The sequence below is a fragment of the Chiloscyllium plagiosum genome, unplaced genomic scaffold (genome assembly GCF_037043375.1).
Source record: "Chiloscyllium plagiosum isolate Xiang-an unplaced genomic scaffold, Cpla_swu_hap1 HiC_scaffold_1, whole genome shotgun sequence".
In the NCBI taxonomy this organism is placed as follows: Eukaryota; Metazoa; Chordata; class Chondrichthyes; order Orectolobiformes; family Hemiscylliidae; genus Chiloscyllium; species Chiloscyllium plagiosum.
This window is the reverse complement of record NW_028270139.1, coordinates 39,453,574-39,477,363: the sequence shown is the minus strand read 5'-3', so window position 1 is coordinate 39,477,363 and position 23,790 is coordinate 39,453,574. Positions and strand designations below refer to the sequence as shown.

General features: G+C 40.4%; 1 protein-coding gene across 2 annotated transcripts in view; it reads right to left on the bottom strand.

Annotated features, from left to right (window-relative positions):
* The window catches only part of LOC122552750 (serine/threonine-protein phosphatase with EF-hands 2-like), a 60,129-nt gene that overhangs the window by 12,741 nt on the left and 23,598 nt on the right, over positions 1-23,790 (bottom strand). For both annotated transcript variants that reach the window (XM_043695670.2, XM_087986001.1), the window contains exons 3-11: positions 22,213-22,236; positions 19,082-19,209; positions 16,843-16,900; positions 14,429-14,607; positions 12,785-12,899; positions 7,415-7,461; positions 7,144-7,310; positions 3,455-3,491; positions 3,199-3,348 (exon numbers count right to left, since the gene is read on the bottom strand). In XM_043695670.2, the coding sequence (XP_043551605.2) occupies positions 3,199-3,348; positions 3,455-3,491; positions 7,144-7,310; positions 7,415-7,461; positions 12,785-12,899; positions 14,429-14,607; positions 16,843-16,900; positions 19,082-19,209; positions 22,213-22,236 (905 nt within the window). The remainder of the gene's footprint in view (positions 1-3,198; positions 3,349-3,454; positions 3,492-7,143; positions 7,311-7,414; positions 7,462-12,784; positions 12,900-14,428; positions 14,608-16,842; positions 16,901-19,081; positions 19,210-22,212; positions 22,237-23,790) is intronic.

Sequence of the window (23,790 nt, the reverse complement as noted above, 5' to 3'; positions counted from 1 at the left end):
GTATATTTGCATTCTATCTATTGATTTGAAGGTCTTATATCTGACACACCCATTGCATTTGCAGCAGTTCAGTTTAATGATATTGACAAAGCAGCTACAAATCACATTTAAACAGATAGGAAAATAAGCATGAACATAGAATGTATTAAATAAGGATAACCAGTTTCCTTAGCTATAGCAATTAACCTCAACATCTTCAACACAAGCTGTTTTTGATAAATCTGTACAAGTAATCAACTTAATTACAGCATTCAGATTTTGTGCTTTTAAAGTGATAAATGAGTTTAACCATAACTGTATGAAAAATTAATGCATGTTAACTGTTCTATTATATTTCTACATTGCAAATAGTGACACATTTTCCAAATGTGTGTATTTGGCTGCAATGTGCTCTGGGGTACCCTTCGTGACATTGTGAAACATGCAAGGTAAAAGCAAGATTTTCTTTTCTTTTTGTATAATATATTGTGATGAAATCCTCTATTTGCATCAGTTGCTTGTCTTGAACAAGCCAGTGATCTGTGGTAACACTTAAGGAACAGATACTAGCATAAGTTATGAGGTGACAACATTAAGTTCTACCCCAAAATAGCAGAGGGGCTTATAGCAATGAAGACTGGAGCGGTTGGTAGCTCTGTGTTGTCAGATGTCAGGAAGAAGTTCTAAGATTAGCAGGCAGTTAAATCTTGGGGTCAGTGCTCAGAAACCATCCTCAGAAGGTGAGAAAATAGGCAAGTTGCTTGCGTTGTGCTGAGGGAAGCTGTAAGGGGCTCAGATAAAGCCTGAGAGTATTAATACTTCACTACCGCGGAGAGTGGAGTTTGAAAGCTTCACCAGCAGCATTTTCTTGACATAAGTGAAAATGATTAATACTCAGAAAAACCCAAGGGTTTTACTGGTGACACTTGCTGTTTGTGAAAAGACAGAGCTCTGCCTGTGAAGGAGAACATTTTCTGCAGGCCAGGGGAACAGTGACCCAGAAAAGGAAGGTGACTGACCGTAAAAGGAGCAGTTATTGATGCAGGCTGTTTTGAAGTGGCCCTTGCGAGGAAGTTTCAAGATTGGCAAATGTAAAGAATTGTGTTTGTCTATGAGGTTTAATGAGACTTAGTGATTCTCCATGACATTAACATTTGGGAGAGACGTTAGGAATTGCTGAAAAATTAATGGGGGCAGTCTTGATAGCTTTTGCCATTTGTGCACTGTGGGGTGTTTTATCACAGTCTGTTACCCATCCTAGTCACGTTAATCTGGGTATTAGAAGTAAATTGTGCCTGTACTGTCTTATTGTTCTAACTGTCTTTTACTGTTTGTTCAAAATTGTGGAAATGTGCTTTTAATTTCTGAATAAGTCTCCCAGATTTCACACTTTTTCTACTTTAGACATAAAAGCTAATGGTTCTTAGCCAGCTTTCAATAAATTCAATGGTCCTGTCTTGGTGCACAACATATTTTAGGGATCTTGTGGAGAAAAATCCATGTTGAAACTTTATTGCTGGAACAGCACAGCAGGTCAGGCAGCATCCAGGGAACAGGAGATTCGACGTTTCGGGCACAGGCCCTTCTTCAGGAATAAGGGCCTTCCTGAAGAAGGGCCTGTGCCCGAAACGTCGAATCTCCTGTTCCCTGGATGCTGCCTGACCTGCTGTGCTGTTCCAGCAATAAAGTTTCAACTTTGATCTCCAGCATCTGCAGACCTCACTTTCTCCGAGAAAAATCCATGAACAAATATGAGTGCTGGGATCGATTGAGGTCAAGGATGGTTAACATTTTCACTGTGAATTTTACTGGCAATGTTCAAAAGTAAAACAAATTTGTCAGTTGTTAAACCTTTTCTGGAAAGGGAAGATTTATCTGAAGTGATTTGCACGAATTAACAACAATGAAGTTACGAGTTAAAAGCATGGATTAAGAAAACAAAGGTAGTTGAGGTAATAGCACAACATTTAGGATTGGAAGAGCAGTCTAACTCAAGCAGATCACATCTTGCATTGGTTAAAGGTCAGCTGCAGATGAAGTAGCAAGAAATAGAAAAGGAGAAAAGTAAAGAGAAAACATAAATTTTAAAAAGGCGAATGGTTGAACTTAAACTTCAGAGAAAGAAGTGTAAGGCAGTAAGAGAATAGGGACCATAGCATGATGGAAATTTCCAATAAGAATGGAAGATATACAGTTTAATCTGAAACTGGGCTCTTCAGTCTAAACCAGGGTAATAATGAAAATATGAGGAGGAATTTTCACTGTAGTCGGTTAGGAAAATACATTTGAAGATTCGAGGATATAGGCAATGGCTAGTATTTAAAGAATCAATGCTTGATTTTCAAACAAGCATAGAATCTTCTAAGGCAAAAATACTGAGCATGGAAAGTGAGCAAGCCATGGCTAACAGGGGAACTCTAAGGTATGGTTAGATCAAAGGAGGAAGGTTGTATGAAGGAGGACAAAGGAGCAGCGCTCCAAAAGCTTGAGATTTCCAATAAACCTGTTAGACTGTAACCTGACATTATGACGATATTATGGACTTGTGGGCAGAAAATCTCATGATCTTGAAGGAGTGAGTTCCACATCCAAATCCTCCTCATAGTCTCTGTGATGATGCCTATCATTATCAATTTAACTCCTAACCAGTTACTAACATGCAGTAAGGTACTTCATGATCAAAGAAAGGCACTTCTTTATTTAGGCCAGTTAGTGGTATTCCTGTACCACAGTACACCAGACAAGCCCAGTGGGATCTCTAGACTTAATGAGTTTGGATCAAACCTTCCATATAGTGAGTTTCCACAAGAAATGGAAATATTTGCTCTTTAATCCCTGTTCCAGTTATATTTAAAAAAAACTATAAGGGTAGTCATCATGTATAAAGGAATACTTTGACCCTTCACTTTGTCTTTGAAAAGATAAGCCAGACCTTTTTTATTGGATGAATTGATTTGTTTGATCCAGCCCATGTTACTTTAGACCTTGATGCGTTTTCATACTCATCCAATCAATATTGAAGAGTGATTTTTGAAAATTATAAAAAAAAGATAAATTAGCATTGCTAAGAGTCTTCTGCATGTCCCATTCTGCTTAAATAAAAATAGAAGCAATCAAGAGAAAATATATCCAGGGTTCCTTTGCAAAATAAAAGTAATTAGAATAGTTTGTTTCATAATTCAGACATATATTTTGTTATCTTAAGTGGTCAACTTATACCTTGTGTCTGTCAATCTTGCTCAGGAAATCCAAATCTGTTGCTTCTGAAATACCTCCATGTAAAATCAATACTTTTTCGTCTATAATTGTAGCTAATGGCAACCAACTGAAAACACTCTGTATTAATTTCAGTATTCTACTGCCATGCACCTAGGACAAGCATAAAAATTCATTAGTGTATGGAAAATATTCAAACATTCCAACATTACGTTGTCAAGAACTTGTAGAATAAAGAAGTGGTCATTCAAATGTTTACCTGATATTTCTGCATTACTTCCTTTGTGAACCCATATCTGAAATGGTAAAATTTAACTTAATATTGGAAAAATTATATTATGGGAATGTTGAATGGTTTATTGTAATATATGCTATTTTACTGCATATTTTTGTATTACAGGTAGACGATACTTTATCCGAAATGCTCAGGACCAGCTGTTTTCCGGAATTTGGAATTTTTCGGTTTTCAGTTTTCAGAATAAGTGACAGTTTAATGTGAAATTTTTAAAAGTCTTACCGGAGGAGCAGACTTCTAAGTAAGAACAGGATGGTCACTGCTTGGCCACGCCCCCTCACATCGCAGCTGAGTGACACACATCAAGTGGGTGTCGACTTGGGTTAACTGTTTGCTCGCCAAACAACCTTGTTAATGAGAAAAAAACTCCACAAAAAAAACCTTAGGATTTCGGAGCTTTGTGGTTTTTAGATGTTCGGATTAAGGATCTTCTACCTGTACTTAATATCTGGTCATCTAAAATGTCTAATAATAAGTTATAAAGTAAATAGTGCAATGTCTCATATCCAAGGCCTAGTTAGACCACATCTCAATTGTGCAGTTCTGAACACCAATATTTGGAAAGGGCAACTGGCCTGAGTTGGAGAACAGTATTGAGTATTATGAGGGTTCAACAGCTTAAATTATGAGAAATGATTCCATAAGCTAAGTTCATATTATCTGGATCCTAGAAGGTTAAGGGTAGATTTGAAAGTTTTATTTTAGCAATTGATGGATCATGGAGATGATCAGCTTGGAAACCCTTTTGCCCAACTCACCTAATATCCTAAATTACTGTAGTTCCGTTTGCCAGCATTTGGCCCATTTTTGACTAGAAAGTACACAAATTCCCTCCTGGGAAATGATGGCCTATTACCGGTGAGCAACACTTCCAAGAGTCCTTGTATCGCAAAAGATATGTACAGTTTTTCTATTGTTGTCCTCATGTTTGATGAATGAACTCTATGTCCATTTTAAATGACTGAGAATGTTGAGCCCATGAAAGGACCTGCATAGTCGATATGTAACTCATAAGGTAGATAACAAGAAATTCTTTTTGCTGATGGCTAGACTAGGGCAAAGGGGCTTGGACTTATAAGGGTTGTATTTATGGAATTCAGAGCAGCAATAATTGCTTTAAGGTAGGACTTGCATTTGGAAAAGAATGAACTAATTAGGGATAGTCAACATGGGTTTATGTCTTGGATCACATATTTGATTGAGTTTTTTGGGCAAGCGACGAAGATGATTGATGAGGATAGAGCAGTAGATGTTGTCTGAGTTAGCTTTATTAAAGCCTTTGACAAAGCCCGTCATGGTAGGCAGGTCTGAAAGATTAAGTCACATAGGATCTATGGTAAGTTGGATACAAATTTGGTTTGGTCATAGAAGGCAGAGAATAGCTGAGGAGGAATGCTTTTCTGACAGGAGTTCTGTGACCAGTGGTGTACCACAAGGATTGATGCTGAGATTTCTGTTGTTTGTAATATATAAATGATTTGAATGAAAATATAAGTGCAAGAAAGTGAGGACTGCAGATGCTGGAGATTAGAGTCAAAAGGTATGGTGCTGAAAAAGCACAGCCAGCTTCATTCTGAAGAGCTGAGTTTTTTCCAGCACCACACTTTTTGAAAATGCAAGTGGTCTGATAAGTGATTTGGTAAGTTTGCAGACAACACAAATACCGGTGGTATTGTGAATACTGAGGAAGCTTTTCAATGCTTACAGCATGATATAGATCAGTTGGAAAGTTGAGAGGAAAAATGGTAAATTGAATTTAATCTGACAAGTGAGAAGTGATGCATTTTGGGAGGTCAAATGCATGGGGAAAGTTTACAGTAAATGGCAGGACTCCTAGGTGCATCGATATACAGAGAGATTTAGGGATACGAATCCATACTTCCCTGAAAGTGGCAAAACAAGTGGATAAGGTGATAAAGAAGGCATGTTTGCCTTCATCGGTCAGGGCATTGAGCATAAAAGTTGGCAGGTCATGTTGCAGCTGTATAAAAGTTTCGTTAGGCCACTTTTGGAGTAGTATGCACAGTTCTGATACCAACACTATAGGAAGAATATGGAGGCCTTAGGAAGGGTACAATAAAGGTTTCCCAGGATGATGCCCCGATTAGCGTGTACTAGCTATAAGGAGAGGTTGAATCAAACTTGGATGGTTTTCATTTGAGCATTGGAGGCTGAGGGGGCAACCTGATAAAAGTATCTCAAATTATGAGAGGCATGGATATGGTGGACAGTTGGAATCTTTTTCTTAAGATACCTATGTGAAATACTAGGGGGCATAGGTTTAAGGTGAGGGGGAAATTGTTTTAAAGGTAGTTTTTTTTACATAGGAGTGATAGATTCCTGAAACATGCTGCTGAGGAAGGTGATAGAAGTAGAGAGGATAGCAATGTTTAAGAGGCACTCAGATGGAGACATGAACAGGTAGGGAATAAAGGGATACAGACTGTGATCAGGCAGATAGGATTAGTTTAGAATGGCATCATGGTCAGCATAGACATGTTCCTGTGCTCTACTGTTCTATGACCTGTGATTCACTTCTATCTCAATCCAAATCAATTGGTCAGTGGGAGTGCTGGCCACTGCTGGTGTGTATGTATGCGTGTGTCTGTATGAGGGACCAGCCTCTAGTGTCTGAATGAGAGAATGACAGCAACAAGTTTCTCATGGGCCCGTGGAGCCTGCGATTTGAGAGTGCCATCCTTACTCAACATCAGCCCAAGTAACTAATGCAGCTGAGCGTCCTGCATGAACCTCCGCCACCAAAGGCCGGTATACAATCAGGGTTCTTTAACTGCCCATACATTGATGACAGAAGTGCCTCAATAAGCCCAATGACGGCATCCCTCACTCCATGTAGCGTTGCAAACCGGGTGGGCAGTGGGAAGACCACCCAGTGGAATTTACATGCCCCACCACATACCAGCCCCACCTCAAAGCTGCCGACAGGAGAACGTAAAATCCAGCTCTTTAAAATTTGAACCAGACCATTCAAGAGGAAGTTAATAGATTAGCAAAGAGTGGTCGAAGTTTTGAATTCACTCCCACAAAAGAGGTTAGTAATTGATGTTTAATAATAAAAATTAGATCAACAAATATGAAACCAAGATGGTTGACTAGAGTTAGGTCTTAAATCAGCCGTGATCTAATTGATCAGATCAGACTTGGAGTACTAATTAATGCCCTGCTTCTTAATCCCAATTGGTAATGCCTATTTCAGCTGTTGTATCTCTGAAGATGTGTTCCAACTTCTGTTAGAAATTCATTTAGAAGATCTACATTGTCTGAAGAGATGCTGACAGTCATCTTGGTTTTAAGGTGTGGACTTCTTGCTGTGTAGAATTTCAACAATAGCTAGTTACTTTGCTATGTCTTGCCCATTATTACTGATAATATACTCATTACTATTCATACTTACACTTTGATAATCTGTGTTGACAAGTTATACAATGACAAAACCTGTTAAAGCTGAGTTCCCATTAAGGTCTAATATAATTTTTTACATGCATATTTCTAGAAATAGTCATTAGGCAATGATTACAAGCAAAAATTCTGACTAATGTCCACCTAATTCTCGTCTAGGCAATTATCACTTCACATGCACGTTGAAACATTGGAGAGAATCAAAATGATGGTAAATGAATTATGTTATGTACCTTAAGTTGATGACATGATCTTCATGGTTTCCTCTGTTTAGATAGATTGTTTTTGGATAAGCAAGTTGAAATGCAAACAGAATTAGCAGAATCTCAATGGAATGTTTCCCTCTGTCAACATAGTCTCCGTTAAAGACATACACCTTTTCTGGTGATGGCAGTCCGTTCTGGTTAGGAAACAGAAATAAATCTACATTGTAACAGAAATGTCTATTGTTTCAGCACCATATAACAATTCTGGCAATTGGCTTTCAAAAATATGCAGGCATACCTTATAAAATATTAAAAATAAGTCATCCAAATTTCCATGTAAATCACCTATGAATTCCATAGAGAAAATATAAATTATTGATACAATTTTTCAACAGAAATATGTATACTCAAAGATTATATAGTAAGAAAAACAAACTGCAATAACTGAAAATCTAAAATAATGAAAGGAACTGCTGTTAATACTGTTATGCTCCCAGCTGATGTTACTATTGGACAAGTCTGATCCCAACTGAATTCTGGGACATTTTTTAGTGTTGTCGTTAAAGAGTGGGTGGTCATTGAAACATAAGCATGCAACATTACGGATTTGCTTTTCACAATAAAACAGATATTTATTAAGCAAAAATAATGAAGGCAAGATGAAATAAACCAAACAGTTTTCTTACCAAACAAGCCTAAAGATTTTGGAACATGGTGGCTCAGTGGTTAGCACTGCTGCCTCAGAGCGCCAGGGACCTGAGTTTGATTCCAGTCTCGGGCAATGGAGTTTATTTGATTAGATTACCTACAGTATGGAAACAGGCTGTTTGGCCCAACAAATCCACAAGACTCTCCAAAGAGCAACCCACCCAGACACACTCCCAACCCATGTTTACCCCTGACTAATGCACCTAACACTATGGGCAATTTAGCATAGCCAATTCACCTGGCCTGCACATCTTTGGACTGTGGGAGGAAACTGGTGCACCCGGAGGAAATCAACACAGACCGAGGAGGGAATCAAGCCTGGGTTCCTGGTGCTGTGAGACAGCAGTGTTAACCACTCAGCTACCGTGCCATCCACAGAGCAAGTAGTGGAGGCTGATACAATTTAAATAAATGCAAGGTGCTGCATTTTGGAAAGGCAAATCAAGGCAGCACTTATACACTCATTGGTAAGTTCCTGGGGGGTGTTGTTGGACTGCAGGTTCATAGTTCCTTGACAATCGAGTCGCAGGTAGATAGGATAGTGCTTTCCTTTATTGGTCAGTGCATTGAGTATAGGAGTTGGGAGGTCAGGTTGCAGCTGTACTGGACATTGATTGATTAGACCATTTCAGAAAACTGTGTGCAATTCTAGTCTCTCTCTTATTGGAAGGATGTTGTGAAACTTCAAAGGGTTCAGAAAAGATTTATAAGGATGTTGCCAGTGTTGGAGGATTTGAGCTATAGGGAGAGGCTGAATAGGCTGGGGCTGTTTTCCCTGAAAAGTCGGAGGCTGAGGGGTGACCTTATAGAGGTTTGTAAAATCATGAGGGGCATGGATAGGATAAATAGACCAGATCTTTTCCCTGTGGTGGGGGAGTCCAGAACTACAGGGCATCCGTTTAGGGTGAGAGGGATAAAATTTAAAAGGAACCTTTTACACCGAGGGTGGCGCGTGTATGGAATGAGCTGCCACACGAAGTGGTGGAGGCTGGTACAATTACAACATTTAAAAGACAGCTGGATGTGTATGAGTAGGAGGGGTTTAGAGGGATATGGGCCAAGTGCTGGCAAATGGGACTAAATTAGGTTAGGATATCTGATCGGCATGGAGGAGTTGGACCAAAGGGTCTGTTTCCATGCTGTGCATCTCTATGACTGCTTTATTGTCATTCTCCCCTTAGGAGTGGACTATGCAGGTTGTCAATATACAGACCAACCTGAAAACTATACAGGATGGATGATTATTCAGGAGAGAAAAGCATAGCCTGCATTTGAAAGTCACTCTTTCTACCACCCTCAATGCCCAACCATTACTTATAAAAACTGTCACATGGTCAAATAACTACCGGTGCTTTAATTTATTATTGTCATACACATTGTCGTTAGGTACAGTGAAAGGTTTTGTTTTGCATGCTGTATAGGTAGATTGTACGATACAAAGTGCATAGGGTAATGGAACAGAGCTGAAAATGTATTGCTGGAAAAGCGCAGCAGGTCAGGCAGCATCCAGGGAACAGGAGAATCGACGTTTCGGGCATAAGCCCTTCTAATGGAACAGAGCAAGGACTACAAGGTTACAGCTGCAGAGAAGGTGCACAGACATGAAGTTTAAAATTTGAGAGGTACATTCAGAAGTCTAATAACAGGAGGGAAGAAGATGTTCTTGAATCTATTCATGTGTGTATGCAAATTTGTATATCTGCCTGATGGACAAAAGTGGAAGAGAGTACAATCATGGTGGGAAGGGTCTTTGTTATGTTAGTTGCTTTCCAAAGTCAGCGGGAAAAATAGATGGAGTCAATGGATGGAAGGCTCGTTTGCGAGATGGACTGGGCCATGTTCACAACTCTCTGTAGTTTCTTGCTGTCTTGGGAAGAGAATTGCCAAACCATGTTGTGATGCATCCAGAAGGTATGCTTTGTATGGTGTATCAATAAAAATTGATAAGAGTTCTTGTGGACATGCTGAATTTCTTTAGTCTTCTCAGGTAGTAGAGGTGATTGTGTGCTTTCTTGCTTCAAAGGCTTGTAGCAAACTCCATGGTTATGTGGGACTGCATAACTATCACACACAAAAGATGGTCAATAGGCATGTAAGTTGAAACGGAAACTGCCAATTTGGTCTCACCCACTTTACACTTTTGGTAAAAGTTAAAGTTTCTCATATAATTGAAAGTTCGACCCCTTGCTTAAATGTGGGTGAACTCTGACAGAAATGGCCTGTCTGTAGGACATAGAACCTTACAGTGCAGTACAGGCCCTTCGGCCCTCAATGTTGTACCGACCTGTGGAACCAACCTGAAGCCTATCTAACCTACACTATTCCATTCTCGTCCATAAGCCTATCCAATGATCATTTAAATGCCCTTAAAGTTGGTGAGTCTACTACTGTTGCAAGCAGTGCGTTCCACGCCCCTACTACTGAGTAAAAAAAACTACCTCTGACATCTGTCCTATATCTATCACCGCTCAATTTAAAGCCTCGTGCTCGCCATCACCATCTGAGGAAAAAGGCTCTATTGTCCAGCCTAACCCTCTGATTATGTTAAATGTCTCAATTAAGTCACCTCTCAATCTTCCCTCTAATGAAAACATCTTCAAGTCCCTCAGCCTTTCCTTGTAAGACCATACCAGGCAATATACTGGTAAATCTCCTCTGAACCCTTTCTAAAGCTTCCATATTCTTCCTATAATGCAGTGACCAGAATTGTATGCTATACTCCAAGTGCAGCCGCACCAGAGGTTTGTATAGCTGCAGCATCACCTCATGGTTCTGAAACTCAATCCCGACCAATAAAAGCTAACACACCATATGCCTTCTTAACGACCCTTTCAACCTGGGTGGCAACTTGCAAGGATCTATGTACCTGGATACCGAAATCTCTCTGGGTTTGTTACTCAATACCAGATCTAATTTGGCCTTGCCCCTTGTTGGCCTGTTTACATACTGTGTCAGGAAACCCTCCTGCACACCTTGGACAAAAGCTGACCCACCTAAAGTACTTGAACTACAGTATTCCCAGTCAATATCTGGGAAGTTAAAGTCCCCTATAACAACTACCCTGTCACTCTTGCTCCTATCGAGGATCATCTTTGCTATCCTATTCTATACATCTGTGGAATTATTCAGAGGCCTATAGAAAACTCCCAACAGGTGACCTCTCCTTTCCTGTTTCTAATCTCAGCCCATACTACCTCAGTAGACAAGTCCTCAAACATCCTTTCTGCAACAATAATACTGTTATGCTATTATGTTAAGTCTATGTTATTGGGGGCCATGGTTTATATGAGACCCAGTACACCAAAGGTGAAGTGTGGTAACAGGCTTTAGTCCCTCGCCCGCTGAGGGAGGGTGAGTTCAAGGCAAGGATCAGGATCCTGACAGAGTCATATAGCATGGAAACAGACCCTTCAGTCCAACCAGTTCACGCCAACCATTTTCCAAACTATACTAGCCTTACCAGCCTGCACTTAGCCCGTATCACTCCAAACCTTTCCCATTGAAGTTCTTATCCAAATGTCTTTTAAATGTTTTAACTGTATCTGCATCCACCCCTTCCTCTGGCATTTCATTCCACACACAAACTACTCTGTGTAAAACAAAAAGTAGCTCCTGCCCTTTTTAAACCTTTCTCCCATCTTAAAAATATGTCCCCTAGATTTGGACTTCCCCACCCTGGGGAAAAGCTGCTTATCATTCAGCTTATCTATGCCCCTCATGATTTTATAAACTGCTAAGGTCACCCCTAAACCTCCTATGCTCCGGTGAAAAAAGTCCCAGCCTATCCAGTCTCTCCTTATAACTCAAACCCTCCAACATCCTTATAAATCTCTTCTGAACCCTCTCCAATTTAATAATATCCTTCCTATAGCAGGGTGACCAGAACTGCATGCAGTACTCCAGAAGAGGCCTCACCAACATTCTGTACAACGTCAATGTGACGTCTCAACTCCTATACTCAAAGCTCTGAAGGCAAGCGTACTAAATGCCTTCTTAACCATCCTGTCAACCTGTGATGCAAATTTCAAAGAATAATGTACCTGAACCCCTAGGACTCTCTGTTATACAACACTACCCAGGACCCGACCATTGTTTGGAAAAGTCCTAACCTCCAACTTTTTTATTAGATTAGATTCCCTACAATGTGGAAACTGGCCCTTTGGCCCAACAAGTCCACACTGACCCTCCGAAGAGTAACCTCCCAGACCCATTTCCCTCTGACTAATGTACCTAATACTTTGGACAATTTAGCATGGCCAATTCACCTGACTGGCATATCCTTGGATTATGGGAGGAAACCCACACAGACACAGGGAGAATGTGCAAACTCCACACAGATAGTCGCCCGAGGCTGGAATTGAACCCTGGTCCCTGGCGCTGTGAGGCAGCAGTGCTAACCACTGTGCTGCCCCTAACTTTCAGAAGTTTCTTTCTGAAAAAAAGAGCTACTTATGAATGCGTATGATAGGTATCTAGCCTCTGCTTTCGACACATATGTACAAAGTACAGTCCACTTCCATTTGCCAATGGCCATATTCCCCAAACCCACAAACCAAGGGAGGTCTCGGTAATAATAGCCGTAGGTGAAGGCCCACGTCCTGTCACTGGATGGACCAGCCCAATTCTTTCTTTGTCTAATTACAGTGAGGAAAAACATCAGTGGTATGGGAAAGAGCAGGATTAACAGATTCTTCTTTAAAGATCAAACAAACGAGGTTGAGTCAATAGGATGTTGCTGTACAATTCTTTAATTTTTCCTGATGTAAAATAACCACATTAAAGTGAAATACAGTCTGCAGTAAAAATTAGTGCATCAACTTTGTCCTGTGATTTGCAATGTTTTACGAAGCCTTAATCAATGCTTAAGCTTTATAAAGCACTCAACTAAATTATTGTTCTACATAATCTACATCTGATTTATCGATGCCTTTTAATTGCAGTGAAGTGGTAAAATTCTTACCGCATATCGTAATTTCTTTGCTGTAGGAGGTAGAAAGGTGGTTGATATTTGGCAAATGCTCCAAATGCTTCCTGGTTTCATTGAGAAGCTCTAATACATAGTGAGCATGTAGCTGCTACTGAGAGAAATGCAGTGAGTGTGACAAATTGCAGGCACGTGCTTGCAAACATATTTGAATATTGAACCGCAGCAATAGATTGCTTAAAGTTACAGAGGCCTTGCTTAAATTCTTTTAAACTTATTTAAGTATACTGTAAGTGGCTGCTTATTGCTTTTCATAGAATTTGTATGAAGTATTCTGTCCTTGTGATTTTTCACTATTGACAATTAATATTTAATTTACTATATTTCATTTGTGTCCCTTCTCAGGGATCCTCCAATTTATTAGGTATTATTATATTTAAACCTATGTTTATTGACTATTGCATCCTCCCTTTTCAAAAAATTGTTTCACTGATAGGCTTGGTCTTGTAACTTAACCAGGATGAAAACTTTGTTCTGGTAACATAGGAAGATAGTCAAAACCATTTACATGGAAGCAGGAGGTGGCCATTTGGCTCTTCAAACTGACTTCCTTCGCCATTGGAATAGAACTAGAATTAAAATTAGGTTTCTTATCACATGCACTCAAGTTCAGGGATACACGAGTACAGTGAGAAGTGTATAAAGTCACCATTTTCGGCGCCATCTTAGGTACAAAGATGCCTAGGTACAAAATCCTAGGTGTAAATTTAAAATATAAAGAAATAAAGGTAACAGTTCAGCATTCCACTCCTTCTAAAGCAAGAGTCCACACTAGGCTTCACTTTGAAGCCAGGAGTCCACGCTGGGCCTCACATCGAGGCTAGGAGTCCATTGAGTCTGCACAGGCCTTCCACAAGGCCAAGAGTCAATCAAGTCCATCCCCGCTGGACTTCATCGAGGCCAGGAGTCCCTCGAGTCTATGTGAGCTCACCTCTCCACCACTAATGCCATCCAAGGAATGGAGGTAAGTAGAGAGAAAGGAAAGAAAGAAGAAAAAGAAAATAAAACAAAAAGAGGAAAAAGAAGAAAAGAAACGACGGAACAGACGAGCTCTGGCTTAGGAGCCAACTCTGCTGCCATCTTGGAATTATATCTTGGAATAGTGTCCACTTATGGTCAATATTTGGATTTATTCTGGACTGAAGCATGTAAGTTTTCCCACAATTCATAACGTCCACCAATCCTTTACCAAAGTCGCAATTAAATTTGAGACTTAAAATATTAATCTCTCAGGATACCATATATCTTTTATGAATAATTCCTGTCTATATTCCCTTATAAATTCTCGACCTTTTAAAAATAATTTTACCATCCTTCCCGGACTTTGTTTTGAGGATCCCAAACATCTCACCCCATTTATGTCAGTTCTGATGATCATTACCTTCTTACCGATTTAGAATTGCACATTCAGTGTTATGGATGACGTTTTGATTTGTGCTTTCATTTATGCCTCAGAACTCTTAAGGCTTCTCAATGTCTTTTGATAGTCAGAGCCATTTACCCTTTCACTAGTTATCTAAATGAGCTGCCCATTGTATGGGTCATCTGAGTTCCTTTCCAGAGATATTAGACTTTGTATTTAATTGAAAACTAAAACGATTTTGATATCTAAATACTTACTTGTTCATTTTTGAAAGCTTCCAGTAAGGCAGTTACATGTGCAGGGGTGAGCGGGAAACAGAGATGGGGTCCAGTGTAAGAGCCTGAAATCTCAATATTACTGTAGATGCATTGATTATCCTGTTCTGCATCCTTACATGACTTATTTGGCTGAGTAAAAATTTGGGAAATATGATCTTCTGTGAAGGGAAAGATGAAAGTTAATATTTCTTGATGATGATATAAGTATAATACATGAGATTCTGACTTTGCCACATCAACATTTACTGTTAGGATTTCAGAACGAATATGCATTACAAAACTGTAGTTTATTTGATATAATGCACTTTAGATTTATGACTGTACACCAAACCTGTGGCTGAACCTTACATTTGTTGGTTCAGAACAGATTATACCATGTTTTTTTTGGAGGGCTCAATTGCTCTGGGGCTACATTTTATCAAACATGCCTGTAACTACCTACCTTACCCCAGCACCCCTCATGTTCAGTTCCAGCCCCACCTTATCATGAGCTGTACCAAAGCAACTCACCACTGCCAGATCCCATTAAAAGCCCATAGGACACCCAGTGAAGCACCATCAGTCCAGAGGTGCATTTCTGTTTCCTGACATTTGCCCAGACATGGCAGACAGGGGAAATTAGTGCCCCACTGCATGGACGGAGAATTGGAGATCATGCTGGTTTGGGTGGTGTAGGGGCAGGACCTCCTTTACCTCCAGTCCCAGTAGCGGATCCCACCATGCCAGTCTGGTCCACAGTGGCCACCAGGGTTGGAGCAGTCTCGGATCTCAAAAGGAATGCTCAGCACTAGAGCATTTTCCACTCCATCTGTGTAAGTGCCATCGTTTTCTCTCCAAAACCTCCCACTCACTCTATCTCTGCTACTGTATCCACCTCCCACCCTGCTCTACCACTCTCCCCATTCGTGCAACATCTTCTCTCAGTCACTCTCACCCACCCTGACCCCTGACAGCACTAATGTTATTTGCTTTCTCTGCTGCTTAATTGACACCGATGTTAAATAACAGATGTGCCATCCACTTTCATTTCTTTAATGCCTGTCTCTCATTTTTGAAGGCAAACAACCCCAAATAGGACAGAAAGATGGGTAGTAAGCTCCTTGACATTCGGATCTTCAACCCTTATGTGGGGAATACCCTGATTCTGACCATGTCCAAGGCCCTAGGCTGCTATTGGATGCTGCCCTTGACCAAGTGTCCCAGAATTCCTTGAGTGGAGACGACTCCCCTTTGACTTGACTGAGGCCGACTGACAACCACAACAAACCTCCTGGCTTTGTGTCTGTGTTAAATGACTTTGCAGCTTGCACTTCGGTGTTTTTTCTCTTTACCTCAGCTCAACTAACTGTGTGGATCAGTGACACAGGTTAAGCAATTCCTCATGGCTGTTCCTGCTCCAACACTGAAACAGACTTTCAGCCACATCAGCAACAAAGAAGCTCAAAGGAAATTTCTGGCCATGGATTTGAACTGCACTGCACCAGGCCTGCAACAGCCCATGGGGAAGATTCCCAAATGTGACTTCCTTGAAACTGGGCAATTCTAGCCAAGCACAGCTCTTTTCATGTTGCTGTTAACACTATGGAATTTCCCTGCAATAGGCACTGAATAGATTCAATCTGTAACTTCAGCAGCCTCAGCAAGCAACTCGATTGTTCCCATAAAAATGGCTGTCGAGTGTAGCCACAAACTGCTTCGACTCCTTCAAAACGATTACAGGTAGCCTGAGTAATTTTGACTTTGTACAGTGATGTAGCGTGTCGGTGCATCAGTTGCCTCTTTTTCCTCTGTCCATAACTTTATTTCTGTTGAGTTTGACAAATAAATATCGAGAGAGAAAATTAAACTGGGCTGGTGATTCACACTCATCCATTTTACAAAATTGCACAAACATACACAAACTCCTGTTGTCCTGAGATAAATACATGTTTGATATGACAGTCGAGTCTCCCACTCTTGTTATCAGCTTGAAATTTCCCATGTGAGTTTTATAGTTAAGCAGCTTTTATATTGGCTGTGTTTTAATTCGGATTCAACAAGAATGATGTTGATGAGCCAGACTGCAGCACTCACACTGATATATCCAACTCGCCTAGCCACAAACAAGAAAGAAAAATCTTTTTAAAATCCTGAATGCTGAACAGAGAAAAATTTTGGTTTGAAACAAACTTGTGCTTTCATAGTGTTACCAGACGTTCTATTTGTCAGTCTCCCTCCCAAGGCAGGGAGAAGCTCAGTTACACATCCATCTTAAGTACTAGCCATTCTAGATATTTTCTACTCAGGTTCGTAAAATTCTCTCACACACACACACACACACACACACACCCATTCCTTCCCCCCCGAGGTTGGGACACTACCATTGCACAACAATGCTGTTTTAAACAACTTACGTTCATTGCCAGAAGCTGGAGTAAAGTGGTCCATCAAATAACTGAAAAAGTCATGCAGCTGTGAAACCGGGAAAAAAAAAATCTGTTACTGGAAGTAGGGTAGTGAATGGGAATAGTATCATCAGTTACAATTTAAGCATCTACTGTGTCAGTGCTAACAAACACAAGCGGGTACCATTTACAAACAGTGAAGTCTCATGCAAGTAGCCATTCTACACGTGACTATTCAATCAAAAGGAAAATCACATTTGGTGTAGACGCTGGTCTCATCCAAGGCATGGAGCCCTTGAGAAGATCAACTAATTCATTACAAACCAGTGACAAAACCTAATTAATTTTGTGCAGTGTTTTAAATGAATCCTGAATCCTTCCTTTTGAAAATTACACACTAATTCCTTGAACTGCTATTTTTGGTAATCTCATAGGATTAATTCGATTTGGGTCAGTTGTGGTTCTGTGGATGGCTTTTTTGTATTGAGCCAAAAAAACTGTAGGTGTGCATGCTACTTCACGAGCTGGAGTTTATGGTGCAGACTGATGTTTGCTTAAAGTCAGTTAAATATTGACCCTCCAGGCAAATCCATCCTTCAGCCTTAATATTGGGGTAGGCTAAATTATTTGAGCATAGGACTTATACCCTTCAGTAGGAGTGGCTGTCCAATCTGTTGGGTGTGTAAGGGTGACATCTCAGAGAGTGCTTCCCATAGTGCACTAACCACCTTCCAAATGAGGTGCCCTTGCTTCCTTGAAACTAGTTTTCATTTAGGGGGGGTACTCTTTCCTGCCTGCCAACAGGGTCTACCAGTTGTCATGGGTAGTGTGTTATCCGTGTCAATAGAACTGCTAACCAGGCCAATTGATGTTTAATCATTCATTTAAACATGGGGGGCAGACTGCTGATTCCATCCATGGCACAAAGTGGCAGTGAGCTTACAGCTGGATAGGTTACTAGATCTGTTTATGTGTCACCCAGTTGAAAACACATGAAATCCATACCCAGGCCTGAAGTACAAAAGTCAAAGACAACACTCCAATGAAGCAATGCAGTGGAGTCAGAGCTGCAGTCTTTCTGATAAGCCTTTTTGTGGCCTACTTAGGCGGATATAAATGATTCCATATTTCAAAGAGAGTGATCCCTAATATCCTGGCCAATATTTATCCCTCAACATACCATAACCAGATTTTCCAACCATTGTCACATTATTGCTGGTGAGAGCACACTGTCTCCACCTGGCTGCCAACAGTGACAATATTTCACGGACTGTGAAGTGTTTTAAATTGTTCTTTGGTCCTGAAAGTGATACATCAATAAAAATCTATCTTTCACCATAAACATCTTTACTGGTCCCAAGGCACGCTGAAGGTAACAGGATCATCTTAGGAAGTTCTGGATAGCTCCAAGTTTCATGGCTCTATCATTCTGTTGTATTTCATTAATTGTGATAGAGATGAGGCGTCATCAGACATGATTTTCAAATGTAGCCCAGCACCTCTATCCCCACCACTGGAAATGGGCTTTGGGGTTGCCTAGGTTTAAAGGTCAAGTTCACGGAGCCAGGCAGTCTCCTGTCACTGTGCATCCAACCTGGAAACGAAAATCAGGGATGTCGAATTTATAGCACAGATCTGGGTCATTCAGCCCAACTAGTCCCTGTTGATGATTATACTCCTCATGCGCCTCTCATCCCTCTTACTCTAACTTTTTTAGTTTAACCTTCCATTCCTTTCTGTCTCTCACCTCCTGTTGACTGCTTCTACACTATGCAATTCTACTACTCCTTGTAGCAATTGTAACCATTTAAACTAATCTTTGGATAAATGATACCCTCTTGAATTTATTAATGCCATGGTTAATTTTCTGAAACACCTTTCTGTTTGGACTCTGTCCAGATATCTCCACACTATAGACTGTGGTACTGGCTTGAATTTTGTGAAAATCTAGTGTCCCTTCATCTTGCTGCTAGAGTAGAGTTAGAACCAGTATGAGAACAAAGGGCCAAATGGCCGCCTTTCATATCACTAATTCTATAATTTAATTCTTAAATGAGGATGGTCATGTCCCATCATTGTGATTGAAATTCAATTCCCTTTTACAATCTAGTTTGGGAATCCTCATCCTGAAAGAACTTGGTAGAAATTTGGCCTGATCTCTGGCCCTATGGCTAGAGATTTTGAGAGGTGAGGACAGTATCTTTTCATGATATATAGCAGACCACAGTTCAAATCTGTTCATTCTTACCTTGATTTGATCCTGCTCTCCTGCATACTCAATTGATTGAAAAATAGTCCACGTGCACCGTCTGCGAACTTCCAACCGGGCAACATATTGACGATACCACCTCTGAATGAGAATGGCAGCCTTGATGGCTGTGAGGAGGATTACATACAAATGCAAAAGAAATTACTTAGTTGCAGAGTTAATTCTCCTCTTCTTGGTTGGGTAGCAGTGAAGTGGGACTTCCACTTGACTGTTGGCTTCTGCATCATTGACCCTGACTCATATTTCCTGGGTCAAGGCTTATTCATTTTGTGGCATGAGCTTCCTGCAGGATTCCAGCCTGCAAAAGGAAAGTAATATTCTGCAGAGGGAAACAGCATTTATTTGTAGGCTCTGGTCTCTGACACAGGCTGAAGAATTGTTGCAACTTGAACCCAGTATGTGTGCTGTGCCTGAAGGCAGATCCCTAGTCCATTGTCTGTTGATACTTTAACCTGAGCCAATCTCTCAGTTGTTTCAGTCAATAGTTGTTTGCAGTTGCCTTCTACTCCCAGGCCAAGAGTAAAGAGACAAGGCCCACATCTATCCCTGTGAAACAGGAATTGAACCTGTGTTGTTTGTATTATTCAAAAAACACGTCAGCCATTTAACCAAATGATCTAACTGGCCCAATAATGTAGAGTAGGGGTATATAAAAACAAGCAAGCCTTCTAAAAGGCATTACAATGAATGAATAGCTTTTTACAAAGGTATAGGGGCAGATGATTAAGAAGAAATAAAATAAATAAGGAAATGCATTGAATCCCTATGGAAAGTGATGGAGCAGCCTGCACCTGATTACTGATGAATGCCTGTCAGGGTGGTGGTAGAGATGCAAGGAATGAGTTATAAGGTGGGTTGTTTCTGTGGCACTTTATGCCACCACCCTGGATGTCCACATTTCAGCAAATCCACAAGGATTGGATTCTTGTCAAATCTGATGAAATATCACCAATTTTTCTCTGTCTGCTGACTGAATATTTTCCAGCATGTGCTGTTTTGATTTCAGTTTTCCACCTCCTGCATATTTGATTTTGTTGACCTTGGGCACATTGTGCCAATTCTCATTGTAGTTGTAGTGTCTCTGTAACAGACAGTCATCTCCCAATGTGTTTAACAGATATGTGAGTCAGAACTTTCAGAAAGACAGCTTGGCAGGAATAGCCAAGCAAGACTGCACAACTTCTTGAATATCATCTTCCATACAATGCCTCTGAAAGCCTGAAACACAGTGATTGCAATGCCATTGCAAAATCATGGCAGTTAGATATGCAGTTACTAACACTATCTCTGTCAATAGAGTCTTCCATCACATTTTCATTTCATTCATTTGTCATTTATCTGCTGGCAGGTCCCAGCCTAAATTATTCTGCTTACCTGGCATTCTGTGCTTTTAATGTACTTTGTTCCTTTGAAAGCAACAATTTGATTTAAAATTCCCATTCTTGTTTCAAATCTCTCCCTAGCCTTTCGCCTTGCTACTTCTATAAGCTGTCCCTGCCCACAATCCTGATGTGGGATATAGGTAAAGCAGAGTTACTTTTGCAATCATTATTGCTTATGCAAGGTAAATTAACTCACACCAGTGCATAATTGTTTCAGCCAAGAACTGAGTTAACAAGAATGAAAACTATGTGAAGGAAATATATAATTGTTTTGCATTAGCTAAAATGTGCTTCAAGAATGAAATGTGCCTGCAAACAATGGTAGATGTTACAGACAAATAGATAAGGTGCTGTGAGGGGACGGGGTGTAGGTTAAGCTAGATATGCCTGTACAAACAGTAGTTATAAGCATCTATTTCCCGCTTCTGTAAAAACAAAAACAAATCACAATCAAGAGATCATAAGGCCCAGTATGGATGAAGAATGGGAGGAAATGTTACAAGCAAACGAAACAGATGGCAGTAAAGGAGGATATACCTAACAATGGACCACAGCAGGATATGGTGAAATGGCCGAGCAAAACTTGTACTTTATTATGCACAAGGCCGGATAAAGCAAGCGATAAACAACAGTAATGGGCGCCGGGTTGAGAGAAGTGGGAGATGTAAACAGGGGAGGAGCAATGGAATAAGTGGGGGAGGAGCAAAAGAGAAATGAATTGTATATACGATATGTACTTACTAAACTCTGTGTCTATTTTAGACATCACACTTACAAGCGTATAATAAACGATACTGCTGCTTCAGATCTTGCCTTTGACTGAAATTATTGAAGTGAATGAGTTCTATTTCCCACATTGGGATGTCTGTGCTCCTTTCAGTCTGACCTCTTCAGCACTTATGATTTTAATTGCCGCACTATTAGCAAGCAAAGCTTTCATCTTTCTGAGCTCTGGAACTTCTTTCTTAAACATCCAAGATGTCCTTTCTTCTTTTTGCTCCTTTGAGATGTACCCTCAAATCTATCATTTTGACCAAACATATGATCATCTGTCCTAATATTTTCTTAGGTGGCTCTTTTTCAAAGTTTTCTTTGTAGCTTTGGGACATTTTATTACACGACAAGTCACTATATAAATACAGTGCAAGTTATTTTGGGTATTACTGACCTTAGGTTAGGATTTTATCTAGCCAAGACTATTTGTGACATCATTACAGCCAATGTGGTTGACTGCTAAGTGTTCTCTTAGCTGGTCCAACAAGCTAATGAGTTATAATAAAACTCCATCAGAAGATTAGCGTTATTTATCAATGACTTCCTGAGAAATAAGGATGGATAACATCACTATCCCAAGAATTCATTCATGGTTAATTATTCTTCTGTTGATAGTTCTATAATAACATTGAGTTGGTCTAAATAAATTAGTAATCACGGTACTCTCCTTTAATAGCACAAACTTTTACTAAATGTTTTTAAAGCTGCAGTCCAAACATATTTGCATAGCAAATAATGTCATTAAACAGCAGCATAGATAAGCGATGCCACAATAAGCCTCTAGTGTTAATTTGAGTGCTGGAAACAACTACATTGCTGGGTGCATAATACTCAATTTATCTGACTGTTTAAACAACGAATTCTATTAAATTAAGTAAAAGTAAAAATATAAAACCAGTATAAGACTGATTTTACTGTAAGGAGGCTAAGAGAATCAATGACATTATTTCTTACCTGTCCCAGCTGTGCAGTGATATTCTATAATACATAAACATACAGAGAAGTGAATTAGTTAATTCTGTTTATGAAGAATGAGTTGCTTAGACACTAGGACACTAACTGAGCAGTTTATTTTACTTATTCATTGGGAGTGGGCATTGTTGGCTAGGCCAATATTTATTACCCTCCTGTGATTGTATTTGAGAAGGTTAGCAGCCTTGTTGAAGTGCTGCAGCCCATCTTCTGTAAGTAGGCCCACATTATTGTTAGGGAGGGAGTTCCAGGATTTTAACATAGTGTCAATAATGGAAGGGTGATATATTTCCAAGCCGGGATGGTGAATGGCTTTGGGGGGAACTTGTAGTTGGTGATGCTCCCATGTATCTGTGCTATTGCCCTTCCAGATGGTAGTGTTCATTTGTTGGTTAGGTGCTGTCCAATGAACCTTGATGAATTTCTGCAGTGTATCTTGTAGATGGTACATATTGCTGCTAGTGTGCATCTGTAGTGGAGGGATTGGATATTTGAGGATGTGCTGTCTTATAAAACAGACTCCTTTGTCCTAGGTGGTGTCAAACTCCTTGAGTGCTGTTGGAGCTGCACCAATCCAGGCAATTGGGGAGTACTCCATCACATTCCTGACTTTTGCTTTGTCGATGGTGAACAGGTTTTGGTGAGACAGGAGGCGAGTTACTTGCTGCAGGATTCCTAGCCTCTGACCTGCTCTTGTGGCTACAATATTTATCTGGCCAATCCACTTTAGTTTCTGGTCAATGATACGGGGCATGCCATTGAATGTCAAGTGACAATGGTTAGAATCTCTCTTATTGGAGATGGTCATTGCCTGGCACTTGTGTGGCACAAATGTTGTATGCCACTAATCATCCCAAACCTGGATATTGTCAGGTCTGCTAAATTTCACCAGCTGAAGAGTTGGGAATGGTGCTGCCGACTGTGCAGGCATGAGTAAATATCCCACTTCTGACCTTATGATAGAGGAAAGGTCATTGATGAAGCAGCTGAATATGGTCAGGCCTAGGGCACTACATTCAGGGACTCCTACAGACATGTCCAGGAGCTGAGATGACTGTCCTACAACAATCACAACCATCTTCCTATGTGCCAGGTTTGACTCCAACCATTGAAGCTTTCTTTTTTAAATCCCTACAGTGTGGAAACAGGCCATTTGGCCCAACAAGTCTACACCGACCCACCGAAGAGTAACCCACTCAGGCCCATTCCTTATTGTCCCACATTTACCCCTTACTAATGCACCCAACCTACACATCCCTAAACACCATAGGCAATTTAGCACGGCCAGTTCAAATAACCTGCACATCATTGGACTGTGGGAGGAAACCGGAGCATCCAGAGGAACATAGAACATAGAACAATACAGCGCAGAACAGGCCCTTCAGCCCTCGATGTTGCGCCGACCTGTGGACTTTTCTCAGCTTGTCCCCCTACACTATCCCAAAATCATCCATGAGCTTATCTAAGGATTGTTTAGATAAAAAGATTAAATCTCCCTAATGTGGCTGAGTTGACTACCTATGCCCTTACCACTCTCTGTGTAAAGAACTTGCCTCTGAC